The 27,992-nt window shown below is 39.0% G+C and overlaps 1 protein-coding gene across 5 annotated transcripts; it reads left to right on the top strand.

The window, feature by feature from the left end:
• Window positions 1–13: 13 nt before the first annotated feature.
• On the top strand, window positions 14–27,992 carry WDR47 (WD repeat domain 47). Of its 5 annotated transcripts, none has more exons than XM_055724763.1 (15): window positions 14–292; window positions 6,125–6,291; window positions 7,860–7,943; window positions 8,487–8,571; window positions 10,097–10,899; window positions 13,241–13,367; window positions 16,551–16,729; window positions 16,842–17,099; window positions 17,795–17,870; window positions 19,079–19,236; window positions 22,526–22,695; window positions 23,623–23,793; window positions 24,209–24,340; window positions 25,082–25,300; window positions 26,616–27,992. In XM_055724763.1, exons 2-15 carry the CDS (start codon window positions 6,134–6,136, stop codon window positions 26,756–26,758), a joined length of 2,763 nt encoding a protein of 920 aa, XP_055580738.1. In that variant the 5' UTR covers window positions 14–292; window positions 6,125–6,133; the 3' UTR covers window positions 26,759–27,992. The 5 variants fall into 5 exon arrangements, with proteins under 5 accessions (XP_055580738.1, XP_055580736.1, XP_055580739.1 ...); XM_055724761.1 differs by having other exon boundaries at window positions 13,238–13,367; XM_055724764.1 differs by having other exon boundaries at window positions 17–292; window positions 13,241–13,364.

Genomic DNA, 27,992 nt, shown 5'->3' with positions numbered 1-27,992 from the left:
CCATCTGTCCCTCCCGCCCCCGCGGCGCGGGCGGTGCCCAGCCGGGCCGGCCCCCGCCCGCCCCCTCTCGCTTTCCACTCAGGCAGCGGCGCGGGCACCCCGACCGGGGCGGCGCGGGGCGGGTGAGTCCTGGGGCGCCGCGCGCCGGGGAGTCGGTGCCGAGGGTTGGGGGCAGCCGCAGCTCCTGTGCGCAGTCGAGCGGGAGCGAGACACCGGCACCGGGCCTGCCCCGCCGCCATCTTCCCCTCAGCCCCTGCTGCCGACGGCGCGACCGGGCCGCTGGGCCCCTCAGGTGAGCGCCTGGCGGGCGGGACGGAGGGCGGGGGACCGCGCCGCGGAGGGGCCGGGGCCGACTGACCGGCGGCGCGGCAGAGGCCGCTGTCGCAGCGCCGTGAGGTGGGCGCTGCCCGGCGGCCCCGGGGCTGCCTCGGCGAGGGGCCGCCCGCGTCCCGGCCCAGGCTGCGGGCACGGCCGCGCCTCCGAGGGGAGTATCGTCCCGGCTGCCGCTGCGGCGGCGACGCCCGACCGGCGCCGTCCCTTTGTTGTGGCGGGCGGGCGCGCGCTAGGGGCCGCGGCGGGGGCTGAGGCGGGCGCGGGCTGTGCCCGGTTGCGGGGGCCGGGCGGGGCTCGGCGCGGTGTGGGCCGCGGTGTAGCGCCCAGCCCTGTCGCCAGCCGGGGGGGGATTTCGTCTGGAACTGCGCGAGAAGAGGAAAAGAAAAAAAATTGGGAGCAAGTGCAGTTGTGGGTTTTTTTGCAGTGGGAACGCGTTCGTCCCTAGTCCGTGTGACTTGCTTATATTCTTTATTTTTCTGCATTCCTTTTTCACTTTAACGTGGAAGTATTGTATAATTTAATGTCCCTCTTGGCGCTGGCGATGCAGGACGCGCCGGGTGAAGTGCGAGCGAGCGTTCCTGCGGGGGTGATGGATGCGAAGAGCCCTGCCCGTCGCGCTAGAGCGCGGGGCGGTGAGCATTACCGCGGTGGCTCTAAAGCAACAGCTGACCTAAGCAGGATAAAAAAAAAAAAAAAAAAAAAAAAGGATTACTAGAGGACAAGCTAGTGAAAAATCTGTGAGGAGGAGAAGGCTAGTACACAAGAGGATGCTTATTTGTTACGTATTGGAGTAGAGAAAGGTTTCAGTTGTAAAGTTCAGCTGTACAAAGTTTGGTGAAGGTTTTCTGTTAAGAACCTAATATGTTCGACATTGTTTGAAATAATGAATCGCACAGTCTCTTAGGGTAAGGTGGGTGTCAGTGAGTTGCAATGACTGTTGGGGGAATCAATTGTAACAAAAAAATTTGGCCTATAGATTTTTAAAAATTTTTATTTGTTTTTGTAAATTCTTTTGATTTAGAATAACTGGAAGATGATTGAGGGCATGTCAGAAATGGAACCACTGGGTACTGACTGGGCCCAGGGTCCCCTGTGGGGCCTTTGTAGGCAGAACTCCAGAGTGGCCTCTGGGCAGGCCCAAGGGTCGTATGTAAGTGACTGTGGGACAAATTAAAAGGTGAAATAACTTAATGCAAAACAGCCAGCCTTTTAAATATGTATTAACTGTTCACATTCAGTTTTTCTGTGACATAGCTTACCAGGACACTGATGTTATGGATATGCATTGCAGCATTCATTGAAGTCAGTGAACCGAGACTTGTAATTAGGTTTCGCTTCTCCCATTAAACGTACTGCCCCATGCTCAGTATGACACTTAACATTTGAACTGTAATATTTTTTTCTTGTATTTCCGAGTAGTTGATCTTACATTCCTTGCCCAGTTTTGTGAATGCTTATTGTATACTATCAGCGATCTGTTTCAGATTATAAATAACATAGTTCTAAAATAAAAATTATTCCTTCACTATTTACTTGTTTTCCAGGATATTAAACCTTATTTCAACTTTCTCTCATGTGAATGTATATACATTTTAAATTTCTTCTGAGGGAGGTAACTTAGAGAAAGATTATTTAGGTGCTTTTTTTAGACACTCTAGTTTGTAAACATTTTCCTGACAGTATTTTTATATGCACAGGTGTGTATATATATTTATTTTTTTTAAAAGGATTGTTTTCTGTGCTTATAACAACATGAGAGGACTGTTGCTTTTGCCATGTTCTTAGAACATGAGATGACAGAACAAGAGTGAAATCTGTCTGGAGAACTTAGGAGTAGGTGGTCTGTGTTCTGAAGAGCTTGTTTAAAAGTCCATTGAAGCTATAGAAAAATACGTGCTGTGTTCGTGGCAAGAAGGTGTTTGGGTCTTTTCCTTTATGTAGATTTATTAGGAAGATAACAAATGGCAAAACTAAACTAGGGGAGGATAGGGGGAAGTGAATAGAAGAATGAAGGAAGGAGGACAGTCATGGAAAATGCTGTTTTGAAAAGACTGGGTAAGATAAGAAGTTTGTAGCAAAAAACTGATTGGTAAAAGGCACCTGAAACGTTAAGCTCTAATGCTTATTTACTTTCATTTCTACCTCAAGCTAATGCTGTGCTTCAGTCATTCTTGAGTGTTAGTGCTTGAGCTGATCAGATTGTAATGTTACATGCCATATGTGCTGGCAGAAAGCAATATAGTGGGATGGACCAAAGATGCAGCTTGAGCTCTAATCTTGAGTTTCCCTGCTGTTCTTTGCTTTTTAATTATTATTGTTTTTATTTATAAACATACCACTGAATGTCAGAAAAACTGGTATATTTCATAGGGGGTGATGTATAAGCCTATGTGTATTTATAATTTCATGGTAGTGTTACAGCATTGCTTGTTATTCTGACAGTATAATGCATATAAGGGGAGCCTGAGCTCATCAGCCTAAAAAGACATCAGTTACGTGAAAATCTTCTCTAGTAGGTTTACCATTGTTTTCTAGCTAATTGTATTGATCTGACAGCAAATGCACACTAAGTATTTTCAAAATATTGTTAATATGAGCTTATCGGTGTGCTTTGACTCCAGTTCAGTATCCAAATTATGTTTGGATATTATATTTTCCTGAACAGGCCCCCTAAAGTGTTGTTAAAAGTCCTATATCAAAATGGAGGGTGCTGATCATCCTTTAGCCAAAGTTACGTGGGCAACATAAATAACATAAATGAAGTGTTAGAATTGGCAAAGGCTTCATGTTCAGGACAAACCTGTTCTTTTAAAACTACAGTGGAAAATGGAAGACAAGTTCTTGCAGTTGCTAGTTTTTACTTAATGTTGTTGCTAAGTTGTACTGATTATGCTCATTTTTTAAATCAAAAGAATATATAAATAATTAATTTTAAAACTATCTTGAAGCTTTGTAGGGTGGCTTCCTGTTTAGACTTTCAATTGGATCCGGCAGATCCAATTGAAAAGAAAGCTGGACTGCGTGTTCCTTTCTTCAAAGGGAATCTTGATCTGAATTTTTCTAGCAGTTTTCTGATGAGAAGTCTCAATATAGCTTTGTCTAAGTTTTACTTTGTCTTTTGGCAAGGAAGTTAATTTAACTTCTATAAAAATCACCAGTGCCATAAAATGTAACAAAAGAGAAATGCAGATGCATTAGGTTAGGTTGGGAATTAGGATGTTAATACTAAACTGCTGGTTAAATGTGTGTTGGTTTCTTCCTTCACCCTATAGGGGTAGGGTTGATTATTTTTTTTTTTTTTTTTTTTTTTTTTCTCCTCCGGGACCAAAAATCCATATCCAGTTGCCAAAACAGGAAGTTGAAATAGTGCTAAAACATAAGGAAAAAACCTCTTTCTACAAGTTCTGGCTTTGGATTTGTGTGTCTATCTGCTTTCTTTCCTGCAGTAAAACTTTCTGCAAGACAGATTTTAGTTTCTTCCTCTGACTTCACTGGCTGAGAGTGGGCAGGTGGTCTCTGGGTGTGTCTTCCATGAGACCCATCAAGAACTTGCTGATTGGAGTCTTCTGTGACTACAATGAGAATTAAACCCAGCCATTTTTTTTTTTTAAAGCTAGGCCATTTCATCTGGCACAATTGGGTCTCTCTTGTTCCAAAATAAACTGTGCTGCTGTAATCGAATGCTTTCCTAGTCAAATGTTCTGACAAAAACTTGGAAAAAAGTTGGCATACAGCTGTGAGGAAGATGGAAAACTTGGGGATTTAGACCATGTAGTATAAAACCCCCTCTTATTAATGCCTAATGTTTTGTATCCCTTCAAGTTCATTAGCATTGGTTTATTATGATCAGTGAAAAGTTTCACTGGAGTGTTTGTGTCTTCCCCCCTTCTCCAGTAAATAATTAATTTCTTGTTAATACTTTGAGTGTCTTACTTGGATTGCTGTAACTTTTTATATCTGTTCTTTGATTTCTTATTAGTATTGTCTGTGCACCTTTCCTAATAAGAGATGGGTAACTAGCTTATGGGCTACAGTTCTCCAAGGCTGAGGTATCTGGAGGCTGCATCATCTCTCCAGCTTGTTGTGGGAGCTAAGTTACCTGCAGCTGGTTGTCTTCTGTAGTTGCTAGGTTTCTGCCTAAGTAAATGGTTGCATGAGGGAACTAAGAAGTATTTTTATTTTCGCTTTTGAATTAAAAGGGGTAGCAGCTGGGGTAACTATAACCTACTTTTGTGGACATCTTGCTCAGTATTGTCATCTCTATTTGTTAACTTTACTGATCACTGTTATTCCACCGTCTATCCTTTTTCCTGGGGATATTGCCTCATGCTGACGGTTCATTGCTGATAGTGGCTGCTTCCCTGCTTTTTGGTGCACTGTTATTATCAATTTAAGACAGGTTAAGACTTTGCTGCTACTGGCAGAAAGCAAAGCTCTGTCAGTTCCTTGTGTCAGCATTAGTGCCCTTGTGTCCAGAGTGAAAAAATGTTTAATTTGCACCTGGATCAGAGGAGTGATCTAGCTAACCATATAGCTCCATTGTGGGTGCCATGAAATGGCTGGGAATGTATGGCTGAGTGCAGAGGTGAGAAGAGGGACTGCTCCTTTCTGCAGTAACACGGGCTTAAGTTGAATTTTTCCAAATGTGAAGTAGCACTCTTGTAGCTGCTGGCTTTTTTTGAAGAGCTTCTGATGAGGTGATGCTACGTGGCTTGGCTGTGTTACAGGGTTTCTCCCCATATCCCCAGATAGTTTTCAGCAGATCAACTTGGGAGCTACAGCTCTAAAGCCTTTTTAAGGTTTAAAAAAGAAAAAAAATTGAACAGCCTGTACTTTAAATTGTACTTAAGGAGCCGTGCAAGAGTTAGTCAGGAGCAGGATTTATTTTAGGTTTCCTAAGAGAAGTACATGGAATACTCTCACATCCACGCAGGAATTGTGTTGCAAAGGAGCTTGGACGTTGTGTCCACGGGAGCTTGAAACAAGCTGACTGCTGGCAGCTGGGGCCCTGGCCTATCACTGCCCCAGCTGCATCTTCCCGCTTTTCCTGTCTGCTGGTTGGAAAGCTCTTTAGGTCATTGAGCCACTTCAATACATGAGTTGGTGGAAAAGCTAACACACTGACAAAAGGTGAGAAGTGCTCAGGGAGGGTGAGGGACACGCAGGTGAGTGAATGGGACTGGCAGTCAGTGGTCAAACTGGCTTAGGCCACCTTGGGTTTGCAGCTTTAGATTCTTCATAAAGCACGTAGATAGAAATAGGTGTCCTGGACGAGGAATGAAAACCCCTAGCTTAATTGTCACACACACTACTTAAAAAATGGGGTAGGGGGGACACTGCATTTTTAGCGTGCTGTGGTTTTTGTATGTGTTAGAAACATTTAAGTTTATATGTAAGATCTCTAGATAATGACATAGTAACTGGCTCATTTTTATGCTCTTTGAACTTCAGTGTTTGCATTTCAGAAGGGAAAATTTCACATTTTGCAAACTTGGTAAGCACAATATTTTCACACTGCAAGAGGATTGATTTCTTGATAGGTTTGTTTATCTGCGCCCCTATATATGCATAGGACAGGAATAGAAAAGGTACAGATATATTGTTAGGTCTTAATTGTGGCTTCATAATCAATCTCTTAAAATCAATTTCCTAATCTTGTCTATTTAATTCTTGTAATGCTACAATATTCTGTCATATAAAGCTGTATTTTTATTTTTTTAGTAGCCAACATTCATCAACCAAGCAGAACATAAGATACTGATCATAGCTAAAATTCTCTCTTCCCTTTTAGGCTGCCATCATGACGGCTGAAGAAACAGTGAATGTTAAAGAAGCTGAAATAATTAAACTAATATTAGATTTTCTGAACTCGAGGAAACTTCATATCAGTATGCTGGCACTTGAGAAAGAAAGCGGGGTCATAAATGGCTTGTTTTCGGATGACATGCTTTTTCTAAGGTAGGACATCTTTCTCTGGTGCTTAAATACCATATATATAATAACACACAGTTGGGCAGCCCCATGCCGCTAAGCAGGAGATCTCTGCCCTCATCTTATGCTGCTTCTTCCTGATCCCAGTTCTGAGGTCCAGCCCTGCATCATGTTCGAGTTCTGAAGTTGACAACATCCTTCTGTTAGCCACTTCAAGTAACTGACTAGGCAGCATCAACATAGGTGGAGTTAGATTTTTGTGTTTGTTTGCTTGTTCATTCATTTTAGCTTGGTTATTTTTCTGGCATGCCAATGAATTAAAGTGGGAAGGAATCTTAACGAGTGCTGGTGTTCATGCAGGGTAAGTCAGGGAAAGCACATGAGCAGGAACAGGAGAGCAAGATCTTGTTGGCATCAGAGATCTGTTACCTGCTTACTGTATCACGTGGAACTGAATGTGTAGTTTATTGACTTCTAAAATAAATATTTTGACAATATTCTAGTGCTAAGTTCTAGGATGAGTAGAGTGGTTTTCAAAGCTTTTCCCAAAAAATACTATCTGCGTTTCAAAATAATACATTTCTATTAAATTTAGTAATATGAAAGGGGTCTGTGCTATCATCAAGGCGTGAGAGCTGGTGTGATTTACCATTCAGGGTACTACCTACCATCAAAATCATTAGGAGTCTCTGTAGATGCATACTTTTTTTTAGCATTGCTGTTTTCTATTCCATGCCAAAGGAACTTAATAACTTTGTAGAAGCATAAGAAAATAATGTATCCAGTTGTTCTTAAAACATCATAAAATATATTCTATCACTGAACAAGATTACTCACCTGGATTTGCTTTTGATTAGAATTGTGGATATTGGAATAAGATTAAATGAAAGAAGAATTAGAGAAATATTACAGTTATTAATCTTACTTGTTTGTTTCATGCTTAGCTTAGTTGGATTATACCTCTGATTAGAAATTCACCCCTTCCTTGTTGATCTGGACCTTTTATAGAGAACTCTGTGTGTGATATGAGGGTATGAAGAAACTGAACTGATCCACTTGTGCAGTTCAGCCCACTGGCCTTGGAGGTGGAGCTCTTCTGTCAGCATAGTTCTTGCCAAGCTGTCCCTCTTCTTAATATGGGAACTGTATGTTTTCCCACCCACCCCTTATTAAATAGGCCCAGCAGTATCTATACAATTAAAATTAACTCATTTTTAAGTTCACTTTCATTGCTCAGGATGTGTTCATTGAATCAATGTATTTATTCATACTCTTCAAGTAAGGGTCTTGGGGGTTTTTTCTTAACAATAATTACAGGTAAAGCAGGAGACACAGGACCATTTTTGTCCGTTTTGATGTGCCTTTGAAAGTAATATTTGTGATTCCAGTATACAGTTATTTCTACAAAACACTGAGAAGAGACCTGGATTTTGCTCTTACTACTAGTCACATCAGATAGTCATCTTGGCATCTGTGCAAAGCATTAACTTTTTGAAGCAGGCTGATCACCTGTTGTATATTTAAATGAGATACTTAGAAAGAAGGAGGATTTTCTTGTTGAGTAAAACTAAAGGAGTGGCTCTTTCTTTTACTAGGCAATTGATTCTTGATGGTCAGTGGGATGAGGTTCTTCAATTTATTCAGCCCCTTGAATGTATGGAAAAATTCGACAAGAAAAGGTAAAATGGAATGTATGTCAGAGTTCAATTTTTTGAGTTGTGGAAAGCATGCAAATTTCTAAGTATTGCAGTAGTTCTAAGTTTTTTCACCTTAGTTTTTTGTTTTTCTAACCTCTATACATTTCCTAAAGTGTGTGCATGTCTGTCTGTCTCTCTCTTAAACTATGAAAAATATGTGCACACAATCTATAATGAGTTTTGATTTGCCATACACTTTAGGAATAAGGTGCATGTTGTACTATCTTTTTATAGTTGGCTGCTCTGTCATATTTCTATTCATGAGTAAGATTGCTATACTACTTTTTCTTATTAACCTTCTAATATCTTTAATGTAATATTTTTGAAAGCAATAATTGAAAGAGGACTTTCCTGTTAAAAAAATAACTTTGTGGTTACCAATTTGTTAAAATTTGAGATCAGAGTTCCTTGTCATTGTAATTTCTATGCCTAACTCAACCATTTACTGTAAAATACCCTGCTTGTCTCTAAAAGAACGTTTAGCTACCGGAGCAAGATGTATAGTATTTCATTTCTCACCTGCAGGTTTCGTTACATTATAATGAAGCAGAAGTTCTTGGAAGCCTTATGTGTAAACAACGCAATGTCAGCAGAAGACGAGCCTCAGCATGTAAGAATTGTCTCTGGTTTGGGAATCTCTGGGTTTGTTGTCAGGAAGCCTCTGAAAATATTCTGATTTAAAGGCAGAGCAGAAGCTCCCAGCACTGACACAAGTTTTAGCTGTTACCAAATGGTTTTACGAACAATGGAAAAAATAATTGGTATCCTTTGGAAATTAATGTGGCTCCCAGGTCTCAAACAGAATTAGATATACAAGGGCTGCTGGAACCCATGCAGAGTAGATCAGTTGACCACATGTCATGTTTGTGGTTCTGATCCTGAGATTTACTTCAGGCCATTACACTGAAGCACAGGGCTCTCTTTCTCAAAAGTATTCTAAAGCAAGCCTTGGTATCACAGAAATTTATTGTCATAATCAGGACCAGGTGAAAGATTCCAATTTGAATTAATCTTAATCAGTTAAATGTGCAAACAGCAGGAGTTGTGAACTTAAGTTTTCAATATTGGAAGGGACATAAACTGGCAAAGGTGTGCAGATTGTGAAATTAGTTATTGACATAAATGAATAACTAGAATACAGGTATATCAAATTTCTAACACAGTGTTATGAAATTAAAAATGAAGAATGCTAGTAGGTTTATGGCTATTTAATTTTCTGAAAAACTGAAAGGATTTTAATTCTCTATTCCATTACACATGCGTTGTAACTTCAGGGTCTTCTGTTGACGGTGTAGAGAAAGCTAAAAGTAAGTCTGCCTTTATGTAGTTTGAAAGGGAAGGTGTACTATTCCTCTAATCACTCAATCTGTATACTGTTATTAGGTAGCAGTAGAGAAAAATCAGGTTCATGTCCTTTATTTTTTGTTTTTAATGATACCAAATATCTTGGCATGTTGTGAATGAAAGGCTGTATTGAGCAGATGCTAGTTAACATGGGTAAAGGGGTGTGTGTATTAAATCTTTAATTCAAAATGCCAAGTTACGTGTGTTTAACATGGTTTGTGGGCTTTGAGCTATCAACAAGCTTTGTACTAAAGCCCTCCATTCATGGAGGACTTCGGAGAATGTTCTGAACTTTTTTAGCATTTTTGACTAAGGAACAGAAAATCTCAATGTAAAAGGCAACTCAAAGTTGCTAATCTCTGGAAACTAGAGAAATCTACAAGCCTTTTGTAATTTTTGCCAATAGCTTTTCACAGAATTAAAAAAGGGGGAAAATAAGTCAGTTGGCTTTGAGAATGAGAACAACCTTCTGTGCTACAATAGAATTGCAGCTTTTTAGCTACAAAATTAAAATTTTAAGCCTATCAAACCTGCAGTGACATGAAAAAGTTCCATAAATCTGTAGAAAATGGGACTTGGTGGGGGATTTTAGGAAATTGAAACGTCCAGGAACTTGGCTTTGTTGTAACTACATTTGCATCAGCAATTTCAGACTCTATTGTATGCAGTTTAATCAAAATATGAACAGTAATAGTAATAAAGGAAAGATAGCAGAGCTGCTACCTGTTCTTCAACTAACTTTTATTGTAGAAATGTAGGTACTACAAACTGTTCTATTAATATTTCTGTAGCTGGAATTTACAATGCGAGAGGCTGTACAGTGCCTACATGCGTTGGAAGAATATTGTCCCTCTAAGGAAGACTATAGTAAACTCTGTTTGCTGCTGACGCTGCCTCGCTTGACCAACCACGCAGAATTCAAGGACTGGAATCCCAGCACTGCACGGGTTCACTGCTTTGAAGAAGCCTGTGTCATGGTGGCAGAGTTTATTCCTGCTGATAGAAAACTGAGTGAGGCTGGCTTTAAAGCAAGTAACAATCGTTTATTTCAGCTTGTAATGAAGGGATTGCTTTATGAATGTTGTGTGGAATTCTGTCAGAGTAAAGCAACGGGAGAAGAAATCACAGAAAGTGAAGTATTGCTGGGCATTGATCTCTTGTGTGGTAATGGATGTGATGACTTGGACCTTAGCTTGTTATCGTGGCTGCAGAATCTGCCAGCTACTGTCTTTTCTTGCGCTTTTGAACAGAAGATGCTCAATATTCATGTTGATAAACTCCTCAAGCCTACAAAAGCTGCATATGCTGATCTTCTGACACCCCTTATCAGCAAACTTTCTCCTTATCCATCATCCCCAATGAGACGGCCTCAGTCAGCAGATGCTTACATGACTCGTTCCTTAAACCCTGCATTAGATGGGCTATCATGTGGATTAACAAATCACGATAAACGAGTCACAGACCTTGGGACCAAAACTTCTCCGATGTCACACTCCTTTGCCAATTTCCATTACCCAGGAGTACAGAATCTCAGCCGAAGTCTCATGCTTGAGAATACTGAGTGTCACAGCATTTTTGAAGAATCACCTGAGCGGTAAGTGCGACTGTAGCTTTATTTTTATTTTGGCTTATGTTGCACTTAATATTACTGGGTTCTCACCTGTGTTGTAACTTTGGACATAATTGTAACATAATTTGATTGTTTAAATTTTGTTGTAATTAAAACTGTATTCAAGGAGTTTTCTTCCTTATGCTTTTATAGTCAAAGTAGATTTTCATATTTGGTCTTGAGCCTGATGGATTCAATTTGGACTTTCTTGAAGTTGAAACCCTAGTGCAGAGTACAAATATGCTCTGATTATGTAACAGAGTCTAGCTAAAATTTATGCTCAATTTTACTGAATTCTTTCATTCTGGATAAATAAATGGAGGCAGTGCAATAGTTGTAACTCCATCTTCTTTCCCCGTCCCATTCTGTCCTCAGTTGTCTGTAAATTTTGGTCCTGACACTGTAAATGACTAAACTTCAAAAATTTACTTACAGAAGTAGTTCCAATGATGTCAGTGGAAATTACTATTATGTCGTCATTGTAACACTCCTTAAATTGTTAACAGTAGTAGTTCAGCTTAAATATTTACTTAGCTTTTTTTGAAACCAAATCTGAATAAGGTGGCTGAATGTATTTTTTTTGTAATATTTTATGATAGCGGTGAATGCTATTAATGACCTAATGCTATGTAGACTGCAAACTTCTCTCCTTTCTGAAGACCTAAAGCCTGTATCAAGACTTAGTACTTCTTACCTTTTGAGAGAAGAGCCCTGGTAACTAGGAGAAATGGTGCTTGTCAACTACGAGCTTATCATCGTGGTTTTGCTTGGCCTTTATTTTGATCAGTAGTTCTGTCCCTTTCTAAATGTTACATCCATACTTCGCTAGAAGGGAGCTGCCAGGTTTTTTGGCTCTTGGAGAACCAGCGCTGCTCTTGGGCGCACTGGCCAGCAGAGGACGCTGTAGAGCTGTGGTGGTCAAACCTGGCCGCAGCTGGTGATACCCTCTTGTTAGTTTTGCCTTACAACGACATTCTGTACCTTGTGTTAAGGCAAAGAGCATCTGTAACTAAACTCAATAAAAAGGAAACAAACACCATCATACTGATGTCAGTTCACGAGATGATAATGGAAATTATTACAGTACTGTATGTTTTGATATATTAATGCTTATCTTGAAAGTAGCTATGGAAACATCCCTTGTGTTACATTTTTTAAGTGTGCATCCTGAAGATACTGATGAATTGTGAATCCTCTAATTTTACTGATCTGTATGCACAAATCTTGACATTTGTGCGTACAGCCCAGGGTCCAATGTTAAAACTGATTCTTGAAAGTTTCCTGTTTCTTTTTCCATTATTAGTGGGCTAGAATAATTTTTTACAGATAGTTATCTTGTGGGCTAAATAAAGTGGTAAATTGCTGCAGTTCTTTGTATAGCCATTTTCATGTCATATTGTGACGTTTATAGTTCTTAACATGTTTTTTCATTAATACATCTTTTGAAGGTTAGAATTAGATTGAAGGAAGCAGACCTGTCAAGAAGGCACTAAATTTTTCAGAAGAAAATCCAGCTGCAGTTTAAGTGTCCAAATTAAATGGCAATATTTGCCAGGCTGGAAGCTGAGCTTTATGGAAATCTGGCTCTTGATTTCTCTTGCACATGACAGAAACATAGTATTTCTTTTATACCTTGTGTTCAGCAAGCAATAACTTGTCTTTTAGTCAGCTAAGTCACTTTTGTTATTATACGAAGGTACAGGAAAAACTTCTTAAAGAGCTTTGTTCCAAGTCTCACTGAGTAAAGGACTTTAAGTTGGCAAAACTCAAGATGGGAATCCAAGGCTTTTAATCAGCACACTTACTGTTTGCTAAAGCATTTTGGAAAGAGTTCTGTGCAGAAATACTTAATAAAGAGTAGCAAAACTGATACTTTCCTGTGTAGCACTTTCAGGAGTGTTCAAGCTGATGGATGTTAAACATAGGTGTAGTATACCTGATACTTCCCATGCATGTAATTGCTTTGGAAGTACGAGATCTTAGTAACTTGTTAGAGTATATAATACAAGTATAGGGATAGAAAACATGGGGTTTGGATATCCCACGGTAGCAAGGCTTTCTGCAAAATGTGGGGACAAAGCATGCTGACTGACTGTGCTTTTTGTTTATTGGGGGGGGGGGGGGGTGTTGTGTTCAGTGTAACCCCTTGGAAGTGGCATTTTTTTTCCTAAGCAATATCTTTTATTTTTATGTGACTTAAGTAGTTTGCACACTTGTATTCCCAGATTTTACTCTGGAATATTATCTTTCTCTACTTACCAGGGGATTTTCTACTGTTAATTTTTCTCAGTTAAGCTTCTCTTCTTTTCCATGTTGTTGCAAGAAGTGATACTCCCGTGGAGCCACAGCATCCCATCAGCAGTGAGACTTTGTGCCAGAGTTCAGTTCCAGAAAATGAACCACTTAATGGAGCACAGTGTCAGGCATCAGCCAAGCAAGAGAAAAATGAGGTAGTAGTTGGTTGTTTAAAAATGAGGCCCTTTGAACTGTGTTCTGATCCCTGCATAATGATTTGCCTTTGTGTTGGGAACATCATGCATGACAATGGGTTGCTTTGAATTTTGTTTTTATTATGGTAAAAATATTGTGTTATCTTGTATAAGAAACTACTTTATTCCCCATTGTATAAAGTTCTGCTGTCATTTGAGTCTGTAATGCAGCTGATTAGCGTGCCTTCTCATGTCAGCAGTATTGCTAAACTGTTGTGTGTATTTTTAAAAGAAAAAAATGCTTTGCAGTACTGAAAGCCAGCAATGGTAGATTAAACAATGCTTAGGAATCATCTTAGTGTTTTAGCAAGGAATCTGGCATGTAGTCTGCAATTTTTGGTGTTAGCACCAAGGTTCATAGGTCATCTTACATCACTTTCTGTCTAGAACACAGAGAAATTAACATTTGATACTTCCCTGGTAAATGTATCTTTGCTTTTTGGAATCCAATAGTATTACCTTTTTGGGGGGATTCATCTCTGAAGGCTTGTCCCTTGACTATCTTTTTTTTTTACCTTTTTTCACCTTAACAGCAATATGGGGAAAGCGAAATAATAGTTTGGTAGGAAACAATGAAAACTGTTACTTATTCTACTCTTTTTCCACAGTTTTAAATATCTGTCTCTTAATTCACTAATGTTGACTAACGTTGAGTATGTGGTCGGTTTTGTTTGCAGACTCCAGTTCGATTTTTAAGCAAACTTTGTCTTGGCTTATGACATCTATATTGTACTGAAAACCAGTCTAGTCTTGACAGGGCTATATATTCTTGTAGACTCTGGATACTTGAGTGAGGCAATGGGGCCTCTTGGAGGATTAACAAAGTCCTCCAAAGCTGAGGACTTCACTCCCCTCAAGGACTTTGCTAAGTAACTTCTCTGCTGCAGCGGTGTTGTGTATGTGCATTGGGAATAAGGGGAAGGGGGAAACAGCTTAACTAGGTGTATAACAGAGTGAGCCTCAAAAGGCAAAAAAATGGATGCAGAGTTTTTAGGAGAGAATGAGGACAGGAGATGTTGTGCTGCGGTGAAGATGTTGGCCAGGTTATTACACACAAGTGGAAAAGAACGTAGTACCCAGTCCAATTTCCTTGTTTTATTTTCCATATTGTAGTGGTATATGTGTTATATCTATGTGAGTAAGAAATTAATCTAAATTTCTTTTCATAGCTTTATTTTTTCATCGTTCCTGGAGGGATTGAATAAAAAGTCAGTGTTTATAGAGTAGAGCATCTGGACAACATATCTTAGGTTTAGGTGTTGGTTTGGGTACAAACAAGTATCAGCCATGGAAAGACATACAGACAAGAATATAAGTGTTGCTTAGAAGGATTATAACTCAGTGACTGGGGGTTAATTCACCTATTTGAAATACAGAGAACAAATACTTTCTTAGACTTCCAACAGTAACTTCGGGGTTTCTAAATTGCAGATATCTCAGGGAAACCTAAGGTTGTAAAATTTTTACAAATGCAACAGCAATAGGAAATGTACTATAAACCAAAAAATAATTGTCAGAGAACACAAAATCATAATGCAAATATTTTTATTTAAAAGACATGCAAAGGCTCGTAATTATGAAGAAAGATTCTCTGCATGAGTTGTCTGAACTAATGCAATGTTATCAGGATGTCTGTATACGACTTCACTGGATGACAAAATGTCACTTCTGAAAACAAAAAAAAAAAACAACCTTGGTGAGGTGGGTTTTTTGTCGGTTCTACTACTTTTTTCCCTGCTAGTTGGTAAACATGCAGTTAAGTTTTTTTTCATTAGAAAATGTTTGGCACTTCAGTGTTGATATTTTGCCTTTGGACTAATATGCTTTTGGTTTTCTACAGGATATTTTTGTGTGTTCATTTTTAACTTGTTCTCGACTGTTTTATGATGGTAGCATTTGAGACTAGCAGCACAGAGAGAAATTGAGGGTTAAGGAATGCAGAAGGCAGTGAGTCCTGGCAAGCTGGCAGTGTGAGAAACTAAAGATAGTACATAAAAGGGAAGAGACCATAAGAAAGGAAGCCAAAGTATTTGTGTTTGGTCCAGAAAGTAAGGAATTCTAAGGTTAGAACAAGGCACCAATTTAAAAAACAAGATGCAGTGCTTTGTTGTGGTTTAACCCCAGCTGGTAACTAAGTGCTGTGCAGCCGCTCACTTACTCCCCCATCACCCAGAGGATGGAGAGGAGAGTTGGAAAGGAATGTAAAACTCGAGTGTTAAGATAGAAATGGTTTAATAATTGAGATAAAAATGAGAACAATAATAATAGCTACAGTAACAGTTATAATGAAAAGGAGGGAGAAGGAGATGAACAAAATCCAAAGGGAAGGGAGAAAAGTGACGCGCCACACAGCTGCTCACCACCCACTGACAGATGCCCAGCCAGTCAGCCCTGGCCACCCCCCCCACCCCCCCAGTTTATATACAGAGCATGACATCCCATGGTTTGAATACCTCTTTGGCTAGCTCAGGCCAGCTGACCTGGCTGTGTCCCCCCCTAAGTTCCCGTGCCCCTCCAGCCCTCTTGCTGGCAAGGCCTGAGAAATCAAAAAGTCCCAGACCCAGTACAAGCACTACCTAGCAACAACCAAAAATATCAGTGTGTTACCAACACTGTTTCCACACCAAATCCAACACACAGCACTGCACTAGCCACCAAGAAGAAAATTAACCCCATCCCAGCCAAAACCAGGACACGCTTCAAGGTTGGCTGCTAGGAGAGGTAAATCAGCACTGCAGACTAATGGCAGGGATGTGTCAACATGGCAGAAAATACTAAATTTGTAGTGTAAATATGATTTGGAATTTGGAATGTAGCTTACATTGTTTTCTGATTTTTATTTTCAGTTTCCAATTGCCTATTTGTTTTGATATTAAGTAATACTTAGGAAGTTTTGTAGGAAGGAAGATTCTCTTCCTGAATTATGGCAGAACTACTTTAACAGTTGATAGGACAGGCTGGCAGGGATTACCTTTTCTAGTATGTAAGTTGTCTGGTTTTAAGGAATAATGAAAGCATTGCTCCTTAGAGGAGAATTTGCTGGCGTTTTGATGCCTGTTGTGAAATAATGAACCGGAAATTGCATGTTTAGGTTAAATACCACAATTAACTATTTAATTTTCATCAGAAATTCTCATTTTGTTTTAGCTCCGTGATTCAACAGAGCAGTTTCAGGAGTATTACAGACAAAGACTACGTTACCAGCAGCACTTAGAACAGAAAGAGCAACAACGACAGCTGTACCAGCAGATGTTGTTGGAAGGAGGTGTAAATCAAGAAGATGGAGCTGACCAGCAACAGAATCTCACTGAACAGTTTCTTAACAGGTTGGGGGATTTTGTTGATTTTCCTTCCATCCACTCCTGTTCTTCCTCAAGTTCTCATAATAATCTGGTTTGGTGGTCTTTTTTTTTTTTTTTTTTTTCCCCTTGTTATTAGATCTATCCAGAAACTAGGAGAATTAAATATAGGTATGGACAGTCTTGGAAACGATGTACAAACACTTAGCCAGCAATGTAACGGGAGCAAAGCGAATGCATCTACCAATCCAACAAGTAACTTTACATCACCACCTTCAGATGCTAGTCAGAGGGTAACAACGGACAGCCAAAATTTTAATACAAGCACTCCTCGAAAGCGTGGATCTGCTAATCAGATACCCTTTTCTGAGGAGTCACCTGTACAGGGGAATCAAAAGTAAGTTATTAGGGACTCTTCAGGATTGGAAATATCCTTCTGTTAGCACTATGGGAGTAGCTGTTTGTATTTATTTCTAGTTATCAAATGAATTTGTCTTTGAATATAGGTGTTTAGCTCATGATCAGTGTTTATTATATATTTTTGTAGGGATTATAAAATCCTTTTCTTTTTGACAGTACACATGAGAAATAGTAGTTATTTGTTATGGTTTACATTTTATGCTTATTCTTAATTTCACACTTTTTATTCTGTCTTACTTGTATAATTCTTGTTTATTTTGTATGCTACTAAGATTCTGAAAGCTTTATGAAATAGAAACCATATGGAGAGAGGGGCAGGACAGAGTGGGAACTAAATTTCTTCTGTTAACTGAAGGGTAGTGCTGACCTGAAAGCAACAACTGTTCTTCCACACATATCTGTATATATGCTTTTACTTACATATGTTATGGCATGAAAACAAATATTCTTAACTTGCATTCACTTGTTCAGTGCCTGGAGTTGCTGCATAAAGGACAACCTCTTGTAGAAATAATAGTTTAATGATAAAGAATCAGACATAACACTTGTCCACACAGATTAGTCAGTTCTGAGAATGACTTAACTGTAGTCCAAGAAATACTTATGAACAAATCTGTCCCTGCTATTGTTTTTTTCTGTTACAAATTTGAACTCTTCACCAAATTAAAACAGTGTCTCAGAACATGCTGTCACTCAGCCACAGTTGGAAGATTCTTCAGGAAACGTGGCTAGGACAAGAGGCGATGAGGTGAGTTTTCTTATTGTCCTTTACAATTTGTGTTTTCACAAGATTCAATATTTAATTCTGAGGATGTGACATCCTCTCATAATTAATAGATATTCAGAATGAATTTTGGTTGATGCAGTACCTACAGAATCATAGCACCATCGAGATTGGAAGGGTTATATGGACACTGAGTCCAAACCCACTGTTCAAAGAAGGCTCAATGAGAGCAGGTGGCTTGGGGCTGGGGTCACTTGTATTTTTTAATATCTCCAAGGATGGAGACTCCCCAGCCTCTGTGGACAATCTCTTCCTGTGTCTGACCACCCTTACAGTGTTTCTAAAACAACAAAAATGTTTAAATGGAATTTCCTGTATCTCAGTTGGAGTCCACTGCTTCTTTTCCTTTCACTGGCTACCACTGAGAAGTGTCTACTCCATCTTCTTGATTACTGCTGTCAGGTATTTATATACTCAGATTTACACATGCCCTGAAAAGCCCTTCTGATCTCAAGGCCAAACAGTCACAGCTTCTCCTTGTACAACAGAGGTTCCAGCAGGATGTCTTTTGCAGCCATTGTTTTGCGTTCTCCAGGTTGAAACTTTGATTTTTGGACTCCAGTCAGTATGGTCCGATTTTAGGGAAATGATTTTGCAATGAGTACCTTCCAAAGTTTCTGTATCGGACAAAAAAATCTTAGAAAAGTGGTGATGAAGTCATCAGGAGGATGATGTAGTAAAGTTTAGCATAATTTAAGGATAACTTCGTGTTAACTACAGGGTGAAAATTTGATTCTTATGTTGAGTGTTGTATTTGTTTTATAAACTGTGTTTATGACTTGGACTGTTTTCAGTAAAAATACAGCTTTGTTCCTTCCCCTTGCAAGTTTCACATGGATCAAAAGTGTTCACATGGAAACAAACTGTAATACCAAGTTTCTGGGCTGCTTAGAAGAACAAAAGCTGTTGGAAGCCTGGAGGGAGAGTGAGAAATGTTCATCTAATGTTAGCTATAAAAGTGGGTTGAAGAAAAGAACTTTTTGAAGTACACTGTTCCTTGACCTGGAGTAGACATTGTTTTACAAGTCCGTATTTGAATAACTTAGCGGGTGCTGTTACTTCATTAATACTTTGCTACAATAGTTCTATGTTACTCTGCAAAAGTCATGTCTGCTTTTAAATGTCCAGTTTTATGCTGAAGAACCTAATACAGCTGCTATCCTTCTACACAGGATGACAAATCAAAAAAGCAGTTCATATGCATTAATACTCTAGAAGACACACAAGCTGTCAGAGCTGTAGCCTTTCATCCCAGTGGGAGTTTATATGCCGTTGGCTCCAACTCTAAAACTTTGAGGGTTTGTGCCTATCCAGAAGTGATTGACCCAAGGTAAGAAAGCTTGTATAATCATTTATTTTTCTGTATCATAGCACTCCTGTAGCTACTGGTACCTGTCCATTTCATACCTTTATTTCGTTGTTGTAAATACTGCAGCGCTCTTTCTAGAAACCTGAACTGCCAAACATACGATGATCTGCCGAAGAACTTATGTATTTGTGGGCTACTTTTTGGTGCTCTTCTGTTACTGGCAAGATGCATTGCCACAATACCATACCTTTCCTTATAGAAGTGTTATTTTTGTCTCAGCAGGTGGGCTTTTCTGTATTTTCTGTGATGGCTTCTGGTTTTGATATTCCAGCTGTAAAAGTGGGAGAAAGCACGTATCAATTCCTGAGCCAGCACAGGCTGGGCTTCGTGGGGTGCAGTGTCTGGCAGGAGGACAGACATGAACAGTAGAAAAAGCACTATCTTCAATTTTTACAGCAAAATTTGCCAGAGTGTTTCTATTGTTTGCCTGATACTTTGGATCCTTGACAGGAAAAGTGCCATTTGTGGCTTACTGTACACCTAGTCTTTTCTGTTTTCTTTTCACCCATTTTCTAATAGGAGAGGGAAAAACATTTTTTTCATCTGGAAATAAGTATTGCCATCTCAATAACCATCTCCTTGTCTCTGCTCCAGTTACAGTATTTTCTTGGAGTAAGGTGGAAGTGCAGGCATCTGAAACTTCACAACGTCAGGAGCTACAAGTATGCACAGTGACTTTATCTGGGACACCTTCCCAGTTTAGGACTCACGTGCAGGTTTCCAAAGTGTTCAGGAAGTAATCTGATGATTATTTTTTTCTTTTCCTCCTTAAATATCATCAATAAGGTAGCCTTTGAAGTTTGATTCCAAAATATTTATTGGCAATGTGTGAGATTAAAAAAAAAAAGCCTTGATTTTTCTGATACCCAGTGCAAGCTGACTTGCTGGGCTTGAAGCCCAGATGGCCTCCCCTTGACTGGTAAACAGTGCAAAACATTTTCAGTGGAATGGATGCTTCTTTATTGACTTAACTATGGTCTGCTCTCATACAGCTTGTTATTCCAACCATTGGGAAAGGTTAGATTGACTTTGCAGCCTTAGTCTCCAGTTACAGTAACGATCTGATGTGACAAGTAACAGTGCTTCTGGATATGAAAGGAATACTGAGACTTCCGTAATTCTGAACTTGTACTGCTTTCTTTTACTGTTCTTTTTCCACTGTGCTTACAGTTTGCCAAAAACATTTCATTGTGGAATTTACAAGTCGGCAGAGAGACTGCATTATCTCAAAGATACTCTAATCTTTGTAACAACCCGAGTCTAGACACGCATTCAAAACTTTCATGTTTTTCAAAAAGCCGTAATTGTGTAGAATAGCTGATGAACAGCAGTTGTTTAATTGTACATCAAAGCTTTGTTGTGACTTTTAAGTTTTTTAAATTGTTCTTCCAACTGTTGTACGATTTGGGACAGGTTGGTTTGGTTTGGTGTTTTTTTTTTTTTTTCTCTTTTTCTCTATAAAGTTACAGTAGCAGTGTGCTTTTTTTTTCACGTTTGAGATTAAACACTGATAGATACACATAACAATTGTGCAGATGGTGCTCAAATAATCACAGTACTTCCATGCAGCTGATTGGCAGCACGTGGTCTTTATTCTGGGCTGTGCTCCCATGTCCTGACAAGCCAGTGTGCTGCCTCCGCCTCTTAATAAATGTAGTGAATCCAAACCCTGGGTGCGATATAAGGCATCAGCCATTTAGGAAGCTCTGTAGCATGTGAACGGTGATCCTGATTTCAGCTAATCTGTCATGGATTTCCTCTCTGGCAACAAAATTAAATTAGCTTTCCTGTAGATTTATGTTAGTATTTTTTACTAAAGCCATATCTATCTCGAAAGTTTTAAAACAAACGTAGGTGATTGTCTTCTGTTTTTTCTCTCTGCCTCTTTTTTTCAAGTGTTTACAATATGGTTTCTGAATTTTTCAATAGCAATTTAATTTGTTGAATTTCTGTTGTTGGTGTTACTGGAGTGAATGTTGATGGAGCTGGATACAGCAGTACTTTATCTTCAGCACTTGCCTATTTCCTGGTATGGAACAAAGAAACATAATTGTAGGAAGGTAATTGATTGAAATAAAGGAAATGTACATCAGTGGGACTGTTCCTTTTATTTCAGCCATGTGTAAAGCTGATCTGGTTTCAGAAATAAGAATGTATGGTATGTCTAGATGCTGTGAAGATTCCTGCATTAACATGTAATGGTGAACGTATCTTGTCTTGCACTGGCTGCTGTATTAGACTTTCTGGTTGATGAGTGAAGCTTTGGGAGTCACTTTATTCAACAAATAATATCCAATGCACAGCTCATAATGATGCATGTGTATGAGTTTTATTTTGTTGTATGATTTTTTTTTAACTTATTTAATGGCAAAAAGGGAGACAGTGCTTAACTTAGGGCAGCATTTTTCTGTGTTAGCACAGAAGCATTTTTCTTGATCCTTGAACCGCTTAAGGTGCTTGATGAGTCTCACTCATTCTGACAGGAAGAATGGCATGGATATCCAAAACAAGTGTTTGGATAAATCAGCAGGCCTCAGGTTTTATTGTTACGGTACTATTAGGCACAACAGCAGCCCCAAACGCGAGCACATGGAGTCCAGTCATGTAATTATGCTGTCATACCAAACACAATCCCCAGTTAGGGATTATGTCTGTGTGGGAAACTGAGAAACACCTTCCTACACACATACACAGAGGTTACGCTGGCTTCTGCTTTCTTCTTTCAGGAATCTGGATTTTCCAATCTGCAGCCTGATAGTTTAGTCCCAGAGCCAGCCTTTAGCTGTGCCAGCCACACTGGGTACTAACCCAGATAGCGCGTGCCTTCTGAGCTTTCTTGGCCTACTGCTGCTTAACTGAACTCAAGCATGTTCAAAAGTGGCCACAGTATCAAGATGTTGGAAGTATGAAGGATGTAGAGGAAAACCCACCAACTCAGGACTTTGGGGATAAGATTTCATTGTATGTAGCTAGTAATCAGTATATTTTATCACTATCAACTCTTTATAGATGAAGAGACTGTAAGTTCTTTTTGCCTGTCCAGTGGCAAATACAATGGGAAGATGCGAAAAAACTGAGAAAATGGAATGGAGAAATCATTTTGTTTTTTTCTTGGATCACATGTATATGTCATATGTATTTCATGTTACCCAAAATAACAGAAAAATAGTATTTTTGTGTTAGAATACATTGGTTTTCTTACAAATAAGAGGAAGTTAGATATTTGTCTTTTTTTTTTTTTTTTTCCCAGTGCTTATAATTCTCCTAAACAACCTGTAGTTCGCTTCAAAAGGAACAAGCATCATAAAGGATCAATCTACTGTGTAGCCTGGAGTCCCTGTGGACAGCTGTTAGCTACTGGTTCTAATGATAAATACGTGAAAGTACTGCCTTTTAATGCAGAAACTTGTAATGCAACAGGTAGTGTGTGTGTGTATATTTAAAGAATCTCTTTTCAATTATTTGTCCAATATTGGGCAAAACCATTCAAATTACATTACGTACTTAATTGGATTTGTTATTTTTATTCTAATACCTTGAATAACTTAGTGATGGTGAAAGGGAAAAGAGACTGTAGGCTCTGTCCAGCAAAGAGCCACTGGGGTTGGGGATTATCTTTTGGGCTTTTAATTTGTTTTTTTTCTTTGATTGCATTTTGGGTTTGTTTTGCAAGACTCTCTGGTGTTGTGCTGTCTTCAGGTAGAATTTTTTTTGTTGTTGTTGATATGGTAAAACAACCAGATATTCTTGGCCAACTCTAGTTCTTGATTGTCAGTAGGAATTTATCACTACTTCCAGTTCCCCTTTTTCTTGTCTAGTTCTGTCCTCTTCTCCCCATCTTAAAAGTCTAAGGTTTCTCTCCCAGCAAATACTATTTTCCATGCCAAAGCCTCCTCATCAATACACTAAATACATCCCCTTATCTTTTCTGTTTGGAACTTAGGCTACCCCGTCCTATGTGGTCAGGGTTCTTGATGATCATTCTCTGGCAGAGAAAGCCTTTTTAGTTTACCACAGCTTACGTAAAGAAATAAACATATTCTATAAAGCTTGGCTGGAATTGGCTGTGGAGATGGTCTCACATACATTTTGCAAAGCTTTAGGAACTTTAGGAAAATCGAGCAACTCTCAAAAACATGATTCTTAGAGATTTTTACTTGAACTTTGCTAACTGAATTGGTGTGCTCTATGAAAGTGCATAACAATGTTTATACTTGGTGGTATACCTATCCTTGCCTAAAATATTCTGCATTATCACTATAGCTGCTTTAATGATTGTGGCACTAACAGTGGTAAACAAAGTATACCTTGTTTTGTTCCTTGACCTTTTTTTAAAAATTATTTTAGGACCAGATTTGGAGTTCAGCATGCATGATGGGACAATCAGAGACCTTGCCTTTATGGAAGGCCCAGAAAGTGGTGGTGCTATTTTAATAAGTGCTGGAGCAGGGGACTGCAATATCTACACAACAGATTGTCAGCGAGGACAAGGCCTGCATGCTCTGAGTGGTCACACTGGTATGTTACGTTGTTGCTTCTCTCATTCATGTTTTAAGTCTGTATTAGATTCTAATAAATATAATTATTGTTTTGGGGTTTTTTAAATGTCTTTGTGGTTTTTGTTCTAGCAAGACTTTTTTTTTTTTTTTTTTTTTCTCCAGATTGCTCTTGAGGTATTTTGAGGGAAGCTGGGGAGTTCTTGTTTTCAAGTGTGTTGGCTGTTAATTTAATGGAGAGTACATGCTTCATTCCAGAGAAATGGAGTATTGCAAAGCTGGGTATTGCCTTATTTTATCAGCATTTTAGATCATGCAACATGCAGCTTTTCCATAGGATTGTTAAGTCTCTGAATGGAAAAATACAATCAGAACTGTAATATTCCGTTATTTGATTAATAGTGTTCAGTCAAGTAAAGGAGTCATCTTGTTCACAGGTCATATTTTAGCACTTTATACATGGAGTGGCTGGATGATTGCATCTGGATCCCAAGACAAGACTGTAAGATTCTGGGATCTGAGAGTGCCAAGCTGTGTTCGTGTTGTGGGAACCACGTTTCATGGAACAGGTAAGACTTGGTATTGTGCTTCTGATCATTCTTGCATAAAAATATACTTTAAAGATGTTTAAGTATTATAGAGTGAATGTAAGGAGGTCTTGTATCACAGAATGGAGGCTCAGCTTTAAAAGAAAAAAGTTGTGAGGATATCTTTACCTGTGTGTCTTGTTTGGGTTTTTTAAAGTAACACTTTCTTTCAAGAGTTGGGTAGGTTTTTGCCTTGTGACTTTCAAACAAACATTAAAATAAGACACAAAATAACTGTTTCTAAATCAAAGGAAAGGATGGGAAGGAGCAGCCATTTTTGCAAGTTGTCAACATAGTCTTAAGAATCCTTTTACCAATTTCTATAGAACCACTTGGATTTGGTTTTGTTTTTTGAAACCTTTGGCAGCGGGCAATAAATTAGAATTGGGGGCAGAATTCCTTGCATTATTCTACATGATTTTATAAAAAGTGACTTTCTTCCCTGTGATGAAACATTTTTTTTTTTCCTTCTGCAGCTTTAATAGTGGCTTTGCTACCAGTCCAGTGTGACCAGTGGCTTCGGAGTTTTAAGTGCTAGAACATAAAAATGTTCTTATCTTAAGCTAACAGTAGCTAAGTATGTTCACCCTAATTTAAGGCCAGCATTTCATATTCTTAAACAATGTATATTCTTGACTAAATATGAAAAGTCGGCTGTTTGTCACAAATGTACATTAAGTATAACATGTGTGTGTTTGTTGGTGTTTTTTTTTTCTCCTGTAGGAAGTGCTGTAGCCTCAGTGGCTGTTGATCCTAGTGGTCGTCTCCTGGCTACAGGACAAGAGGACTCTAGCTGTATGTTGTATGATATTCGAGGAGGACGAATGGTGCAGAGCTATCATCCTCATTCCAGTGATGTTCGTTCGGTTCGCTTTTCTCCAGGGGCACACTACTTGCTCACAGGATCTTATGATATGAAAATAAAGGTGACAGACTTGCAAGGTAACATACTACAAAGGATGAGTTAATTTTCAGTTTGGTGCTTTTAATACTGAAGTTGTAAGAGAACTTGGTTCAAAGATGTTGTGGTTTAACCCTAGCTGGCAACTAAGTAACACACAGCCATCTGCTCACTTCCTACCCCCACACACACCCCTGGGGGATGGGGAGGAAAATCAGAAAAAAGTAAAACTTGTGGGCTGAGATAAGAACAATTTAATAATTGAAATAAAGTAAAAATATAATAACAACAACCCTTGTAATGAAAAGGAGAGAGGAATAATAACCTTAGGGGAAAAAGAACCCCAGACAAGTGATGCACAACACAGTTGCTCACCACCCACTGACCGATGCCCAGCTGGTCCCCAGGCAGAGATTGGCAGCCCCTGGCCAATTCCCCCCAGTTTATACACTGAGCATGATGTTCTATGGTATGGGATATCCCTTCGGCTAGTTTGGGTCAGCTGCCCTGGCTCTGCTTTCTCCTGGCTACGTTTGCACCTGCTCACTGGCAGAGCATGGGAAATGTGAAGAGTCCTTCGTTTAGAGTAAGCGCTATGCAGCAACAACTACAACATCAGTGTGTTATCAACATTATTCTCACACTAAATTCAAAACACAGCATTGTGCCAGCTACTAAGAAGAAAGTTAACTCTATCCTAGCTGAAACCAGGACAAAAGATCAGGTTTTAGTTTAAAGGGGGGGGGGGGGGGGGAACCAGTAGAGCTTGAAGGGTTTGACATGTATATAAATTGGATTGTGTCTGTTAGCAATTGGCTAGTTGTGTTCTTAAGAATGCAGGCTATAAACTACATCTTGTTTTGGAGTGGAAGGTCTAATTATGATAAAAGAACTAATTAACAATGTTGCCTGATGAGTTGGCCATTGCTTTCAGGCAGCATTTGTAGAAGTGACCTTTAAAAAAAAAAAAAAGTGTGATAATGCTTATTTTTATTGGGAAGAGTTAAAAGAGAGAAGATATACTCCATATCTATTGACTTGATTTTCTCGGACTGTTAAATTTAAATTGTAATCACATTGTGGGGAAAAAAAAAAAAACAACCAACAAACCTGTGAATACCTATGTTTTGTACTATGTCCAGTAATGCCTAAAAACTGAAATCCTGGGGTCTTGTGTTATGCTCTATGTGTGACATAGAGGGGACAAGCACGCTTCATAAGGTGAAAGACATATGTAAGCTTCACTAAACCAAAGTGAAACAAGCAAAAGCAACAAAAACCCCACCCCAAAAAAACCCAGAGAGCTGGGATATAAATTTATGTAAATGACTAATGGTTTCTGTTTTTCTGCTGTAGGGGACCTCACGAAGCAGCTTCCTCTTATGGTGGTAGGAGAACACAAGGACAAAGTTATTCAGTGCAGATGGCATACACAAGATCTTTCTTTCTTGTCGTCTTCTGCAGACAGAACTGTAACTCTTTGGACCTACAATGGCTAGAGTGCAAAGGCAACCTATGCAGCTAAAGCACAGAGACCTGAGACTACAGAACTGTAAAAACAAAGTAATAATAATTAGGCATTGAGAGAGCAGCAGTTGAGCAGGAGAGTGACAAGAGGAGGGGCACTTGTCACAGATTTTTCTGGTTTCTAGGAGGTCTTGGTGTTTTCAGTATATTCTTTTGCAGTGCTTTCAGTCTTCCATGTGAACTCATGCTGCTGTGACCTGTTGTAGTCTTGTTGCCAAAGTCTATGAGGAGAACTCTGATGTTGTCGATGTGCACTTAAAGTAACATGAATGATGTGTTTACAGTTTGGTATTAATTGCATTCCTTGGTCTTTGCCTCAGTCAAAATTTTATATAGAAACTTAAGTTGAACAACACTTCAATCAAATCTGTATGTAACTAGTTACACACACACACACAAGAAATTAGTTCCACTGTTTTTTCAGATTTATTCATCACTTCTCAACAGGAGGTCAAACTTTATAACATCTCTACAATTTCAACTTTTTTAGTAGTAAATTCTGAACTTTAAAGGTGACTGGGCAGTAACCACATCTTGGTGATGGTCCATTATAATAGTGTGGGTTGTTTTCATCTAAACTGGGGGAAATGTTGCTGGTTTTATTACATGACGTTGTTTTGGATAACATGCTGGGGGCGGGGGAAGTAAAATATTGAGATTTTTTTTTCTGTAGAAACACAAATATTTTACTTTTTGAATGCAACAGAATACCTCTGTGTATAATGTACTGTAGAAGAGTGGATTGGCAGCAGTTGTCACAGTGAGCTTAATGGCTATTGGTTTTTCAAGTAAAAGGGATACCATTAATGCTGTAATAGAAACCAGCATGGCTTAAAATGCTGTGTCTGCATGATAATTTAAGAATTGTTTAAATTTCCCGTTCAGAGGCTTATCTGAATTTTATTTCTTGCACTGTTTATGTATGGGAAATTGCAGTTTTATTTCTACAAAACTTTAGAATCTAATGTTTATGTATCGTTATATTTTCATATTGTACAGTTCCTTTTACTTTTTAAAATATAGACCTTAAACTTCAGGTTATTTATTTATTTGAATAGCAGTTAAGTTTTGGATTCTCTTGGTTACTAAATTATATGTGCACCGTAGCAAGCATTTTTAACTATTGTATAAAAGTGGAAAGGTAACTGTAGAAGTGTATCTGTGCTATAATCTCAATAAAGACCTCCAACACCTGTGCCCATCTCA

Source organism: Falco cherrug, chromosome 12, assembly GCF_023634085.1.
Source record: "Falco cherrug isolate bFalChe1 chromosome 12, bFalChe1.pri, whole genome shotgun sequence".
NCBI classification, from domain to species: domain Eukaryota; kingdom Metazoa; phylum Chordata; class Aves; order Falconiformes; family Falconidae; genus Falco; species Falco cherrug.
The sequence above is the reverse complement of the archived record's forward strand: the minus strand, read 5'-3'. Positions and strand labels throughout refer to the sequence as shown.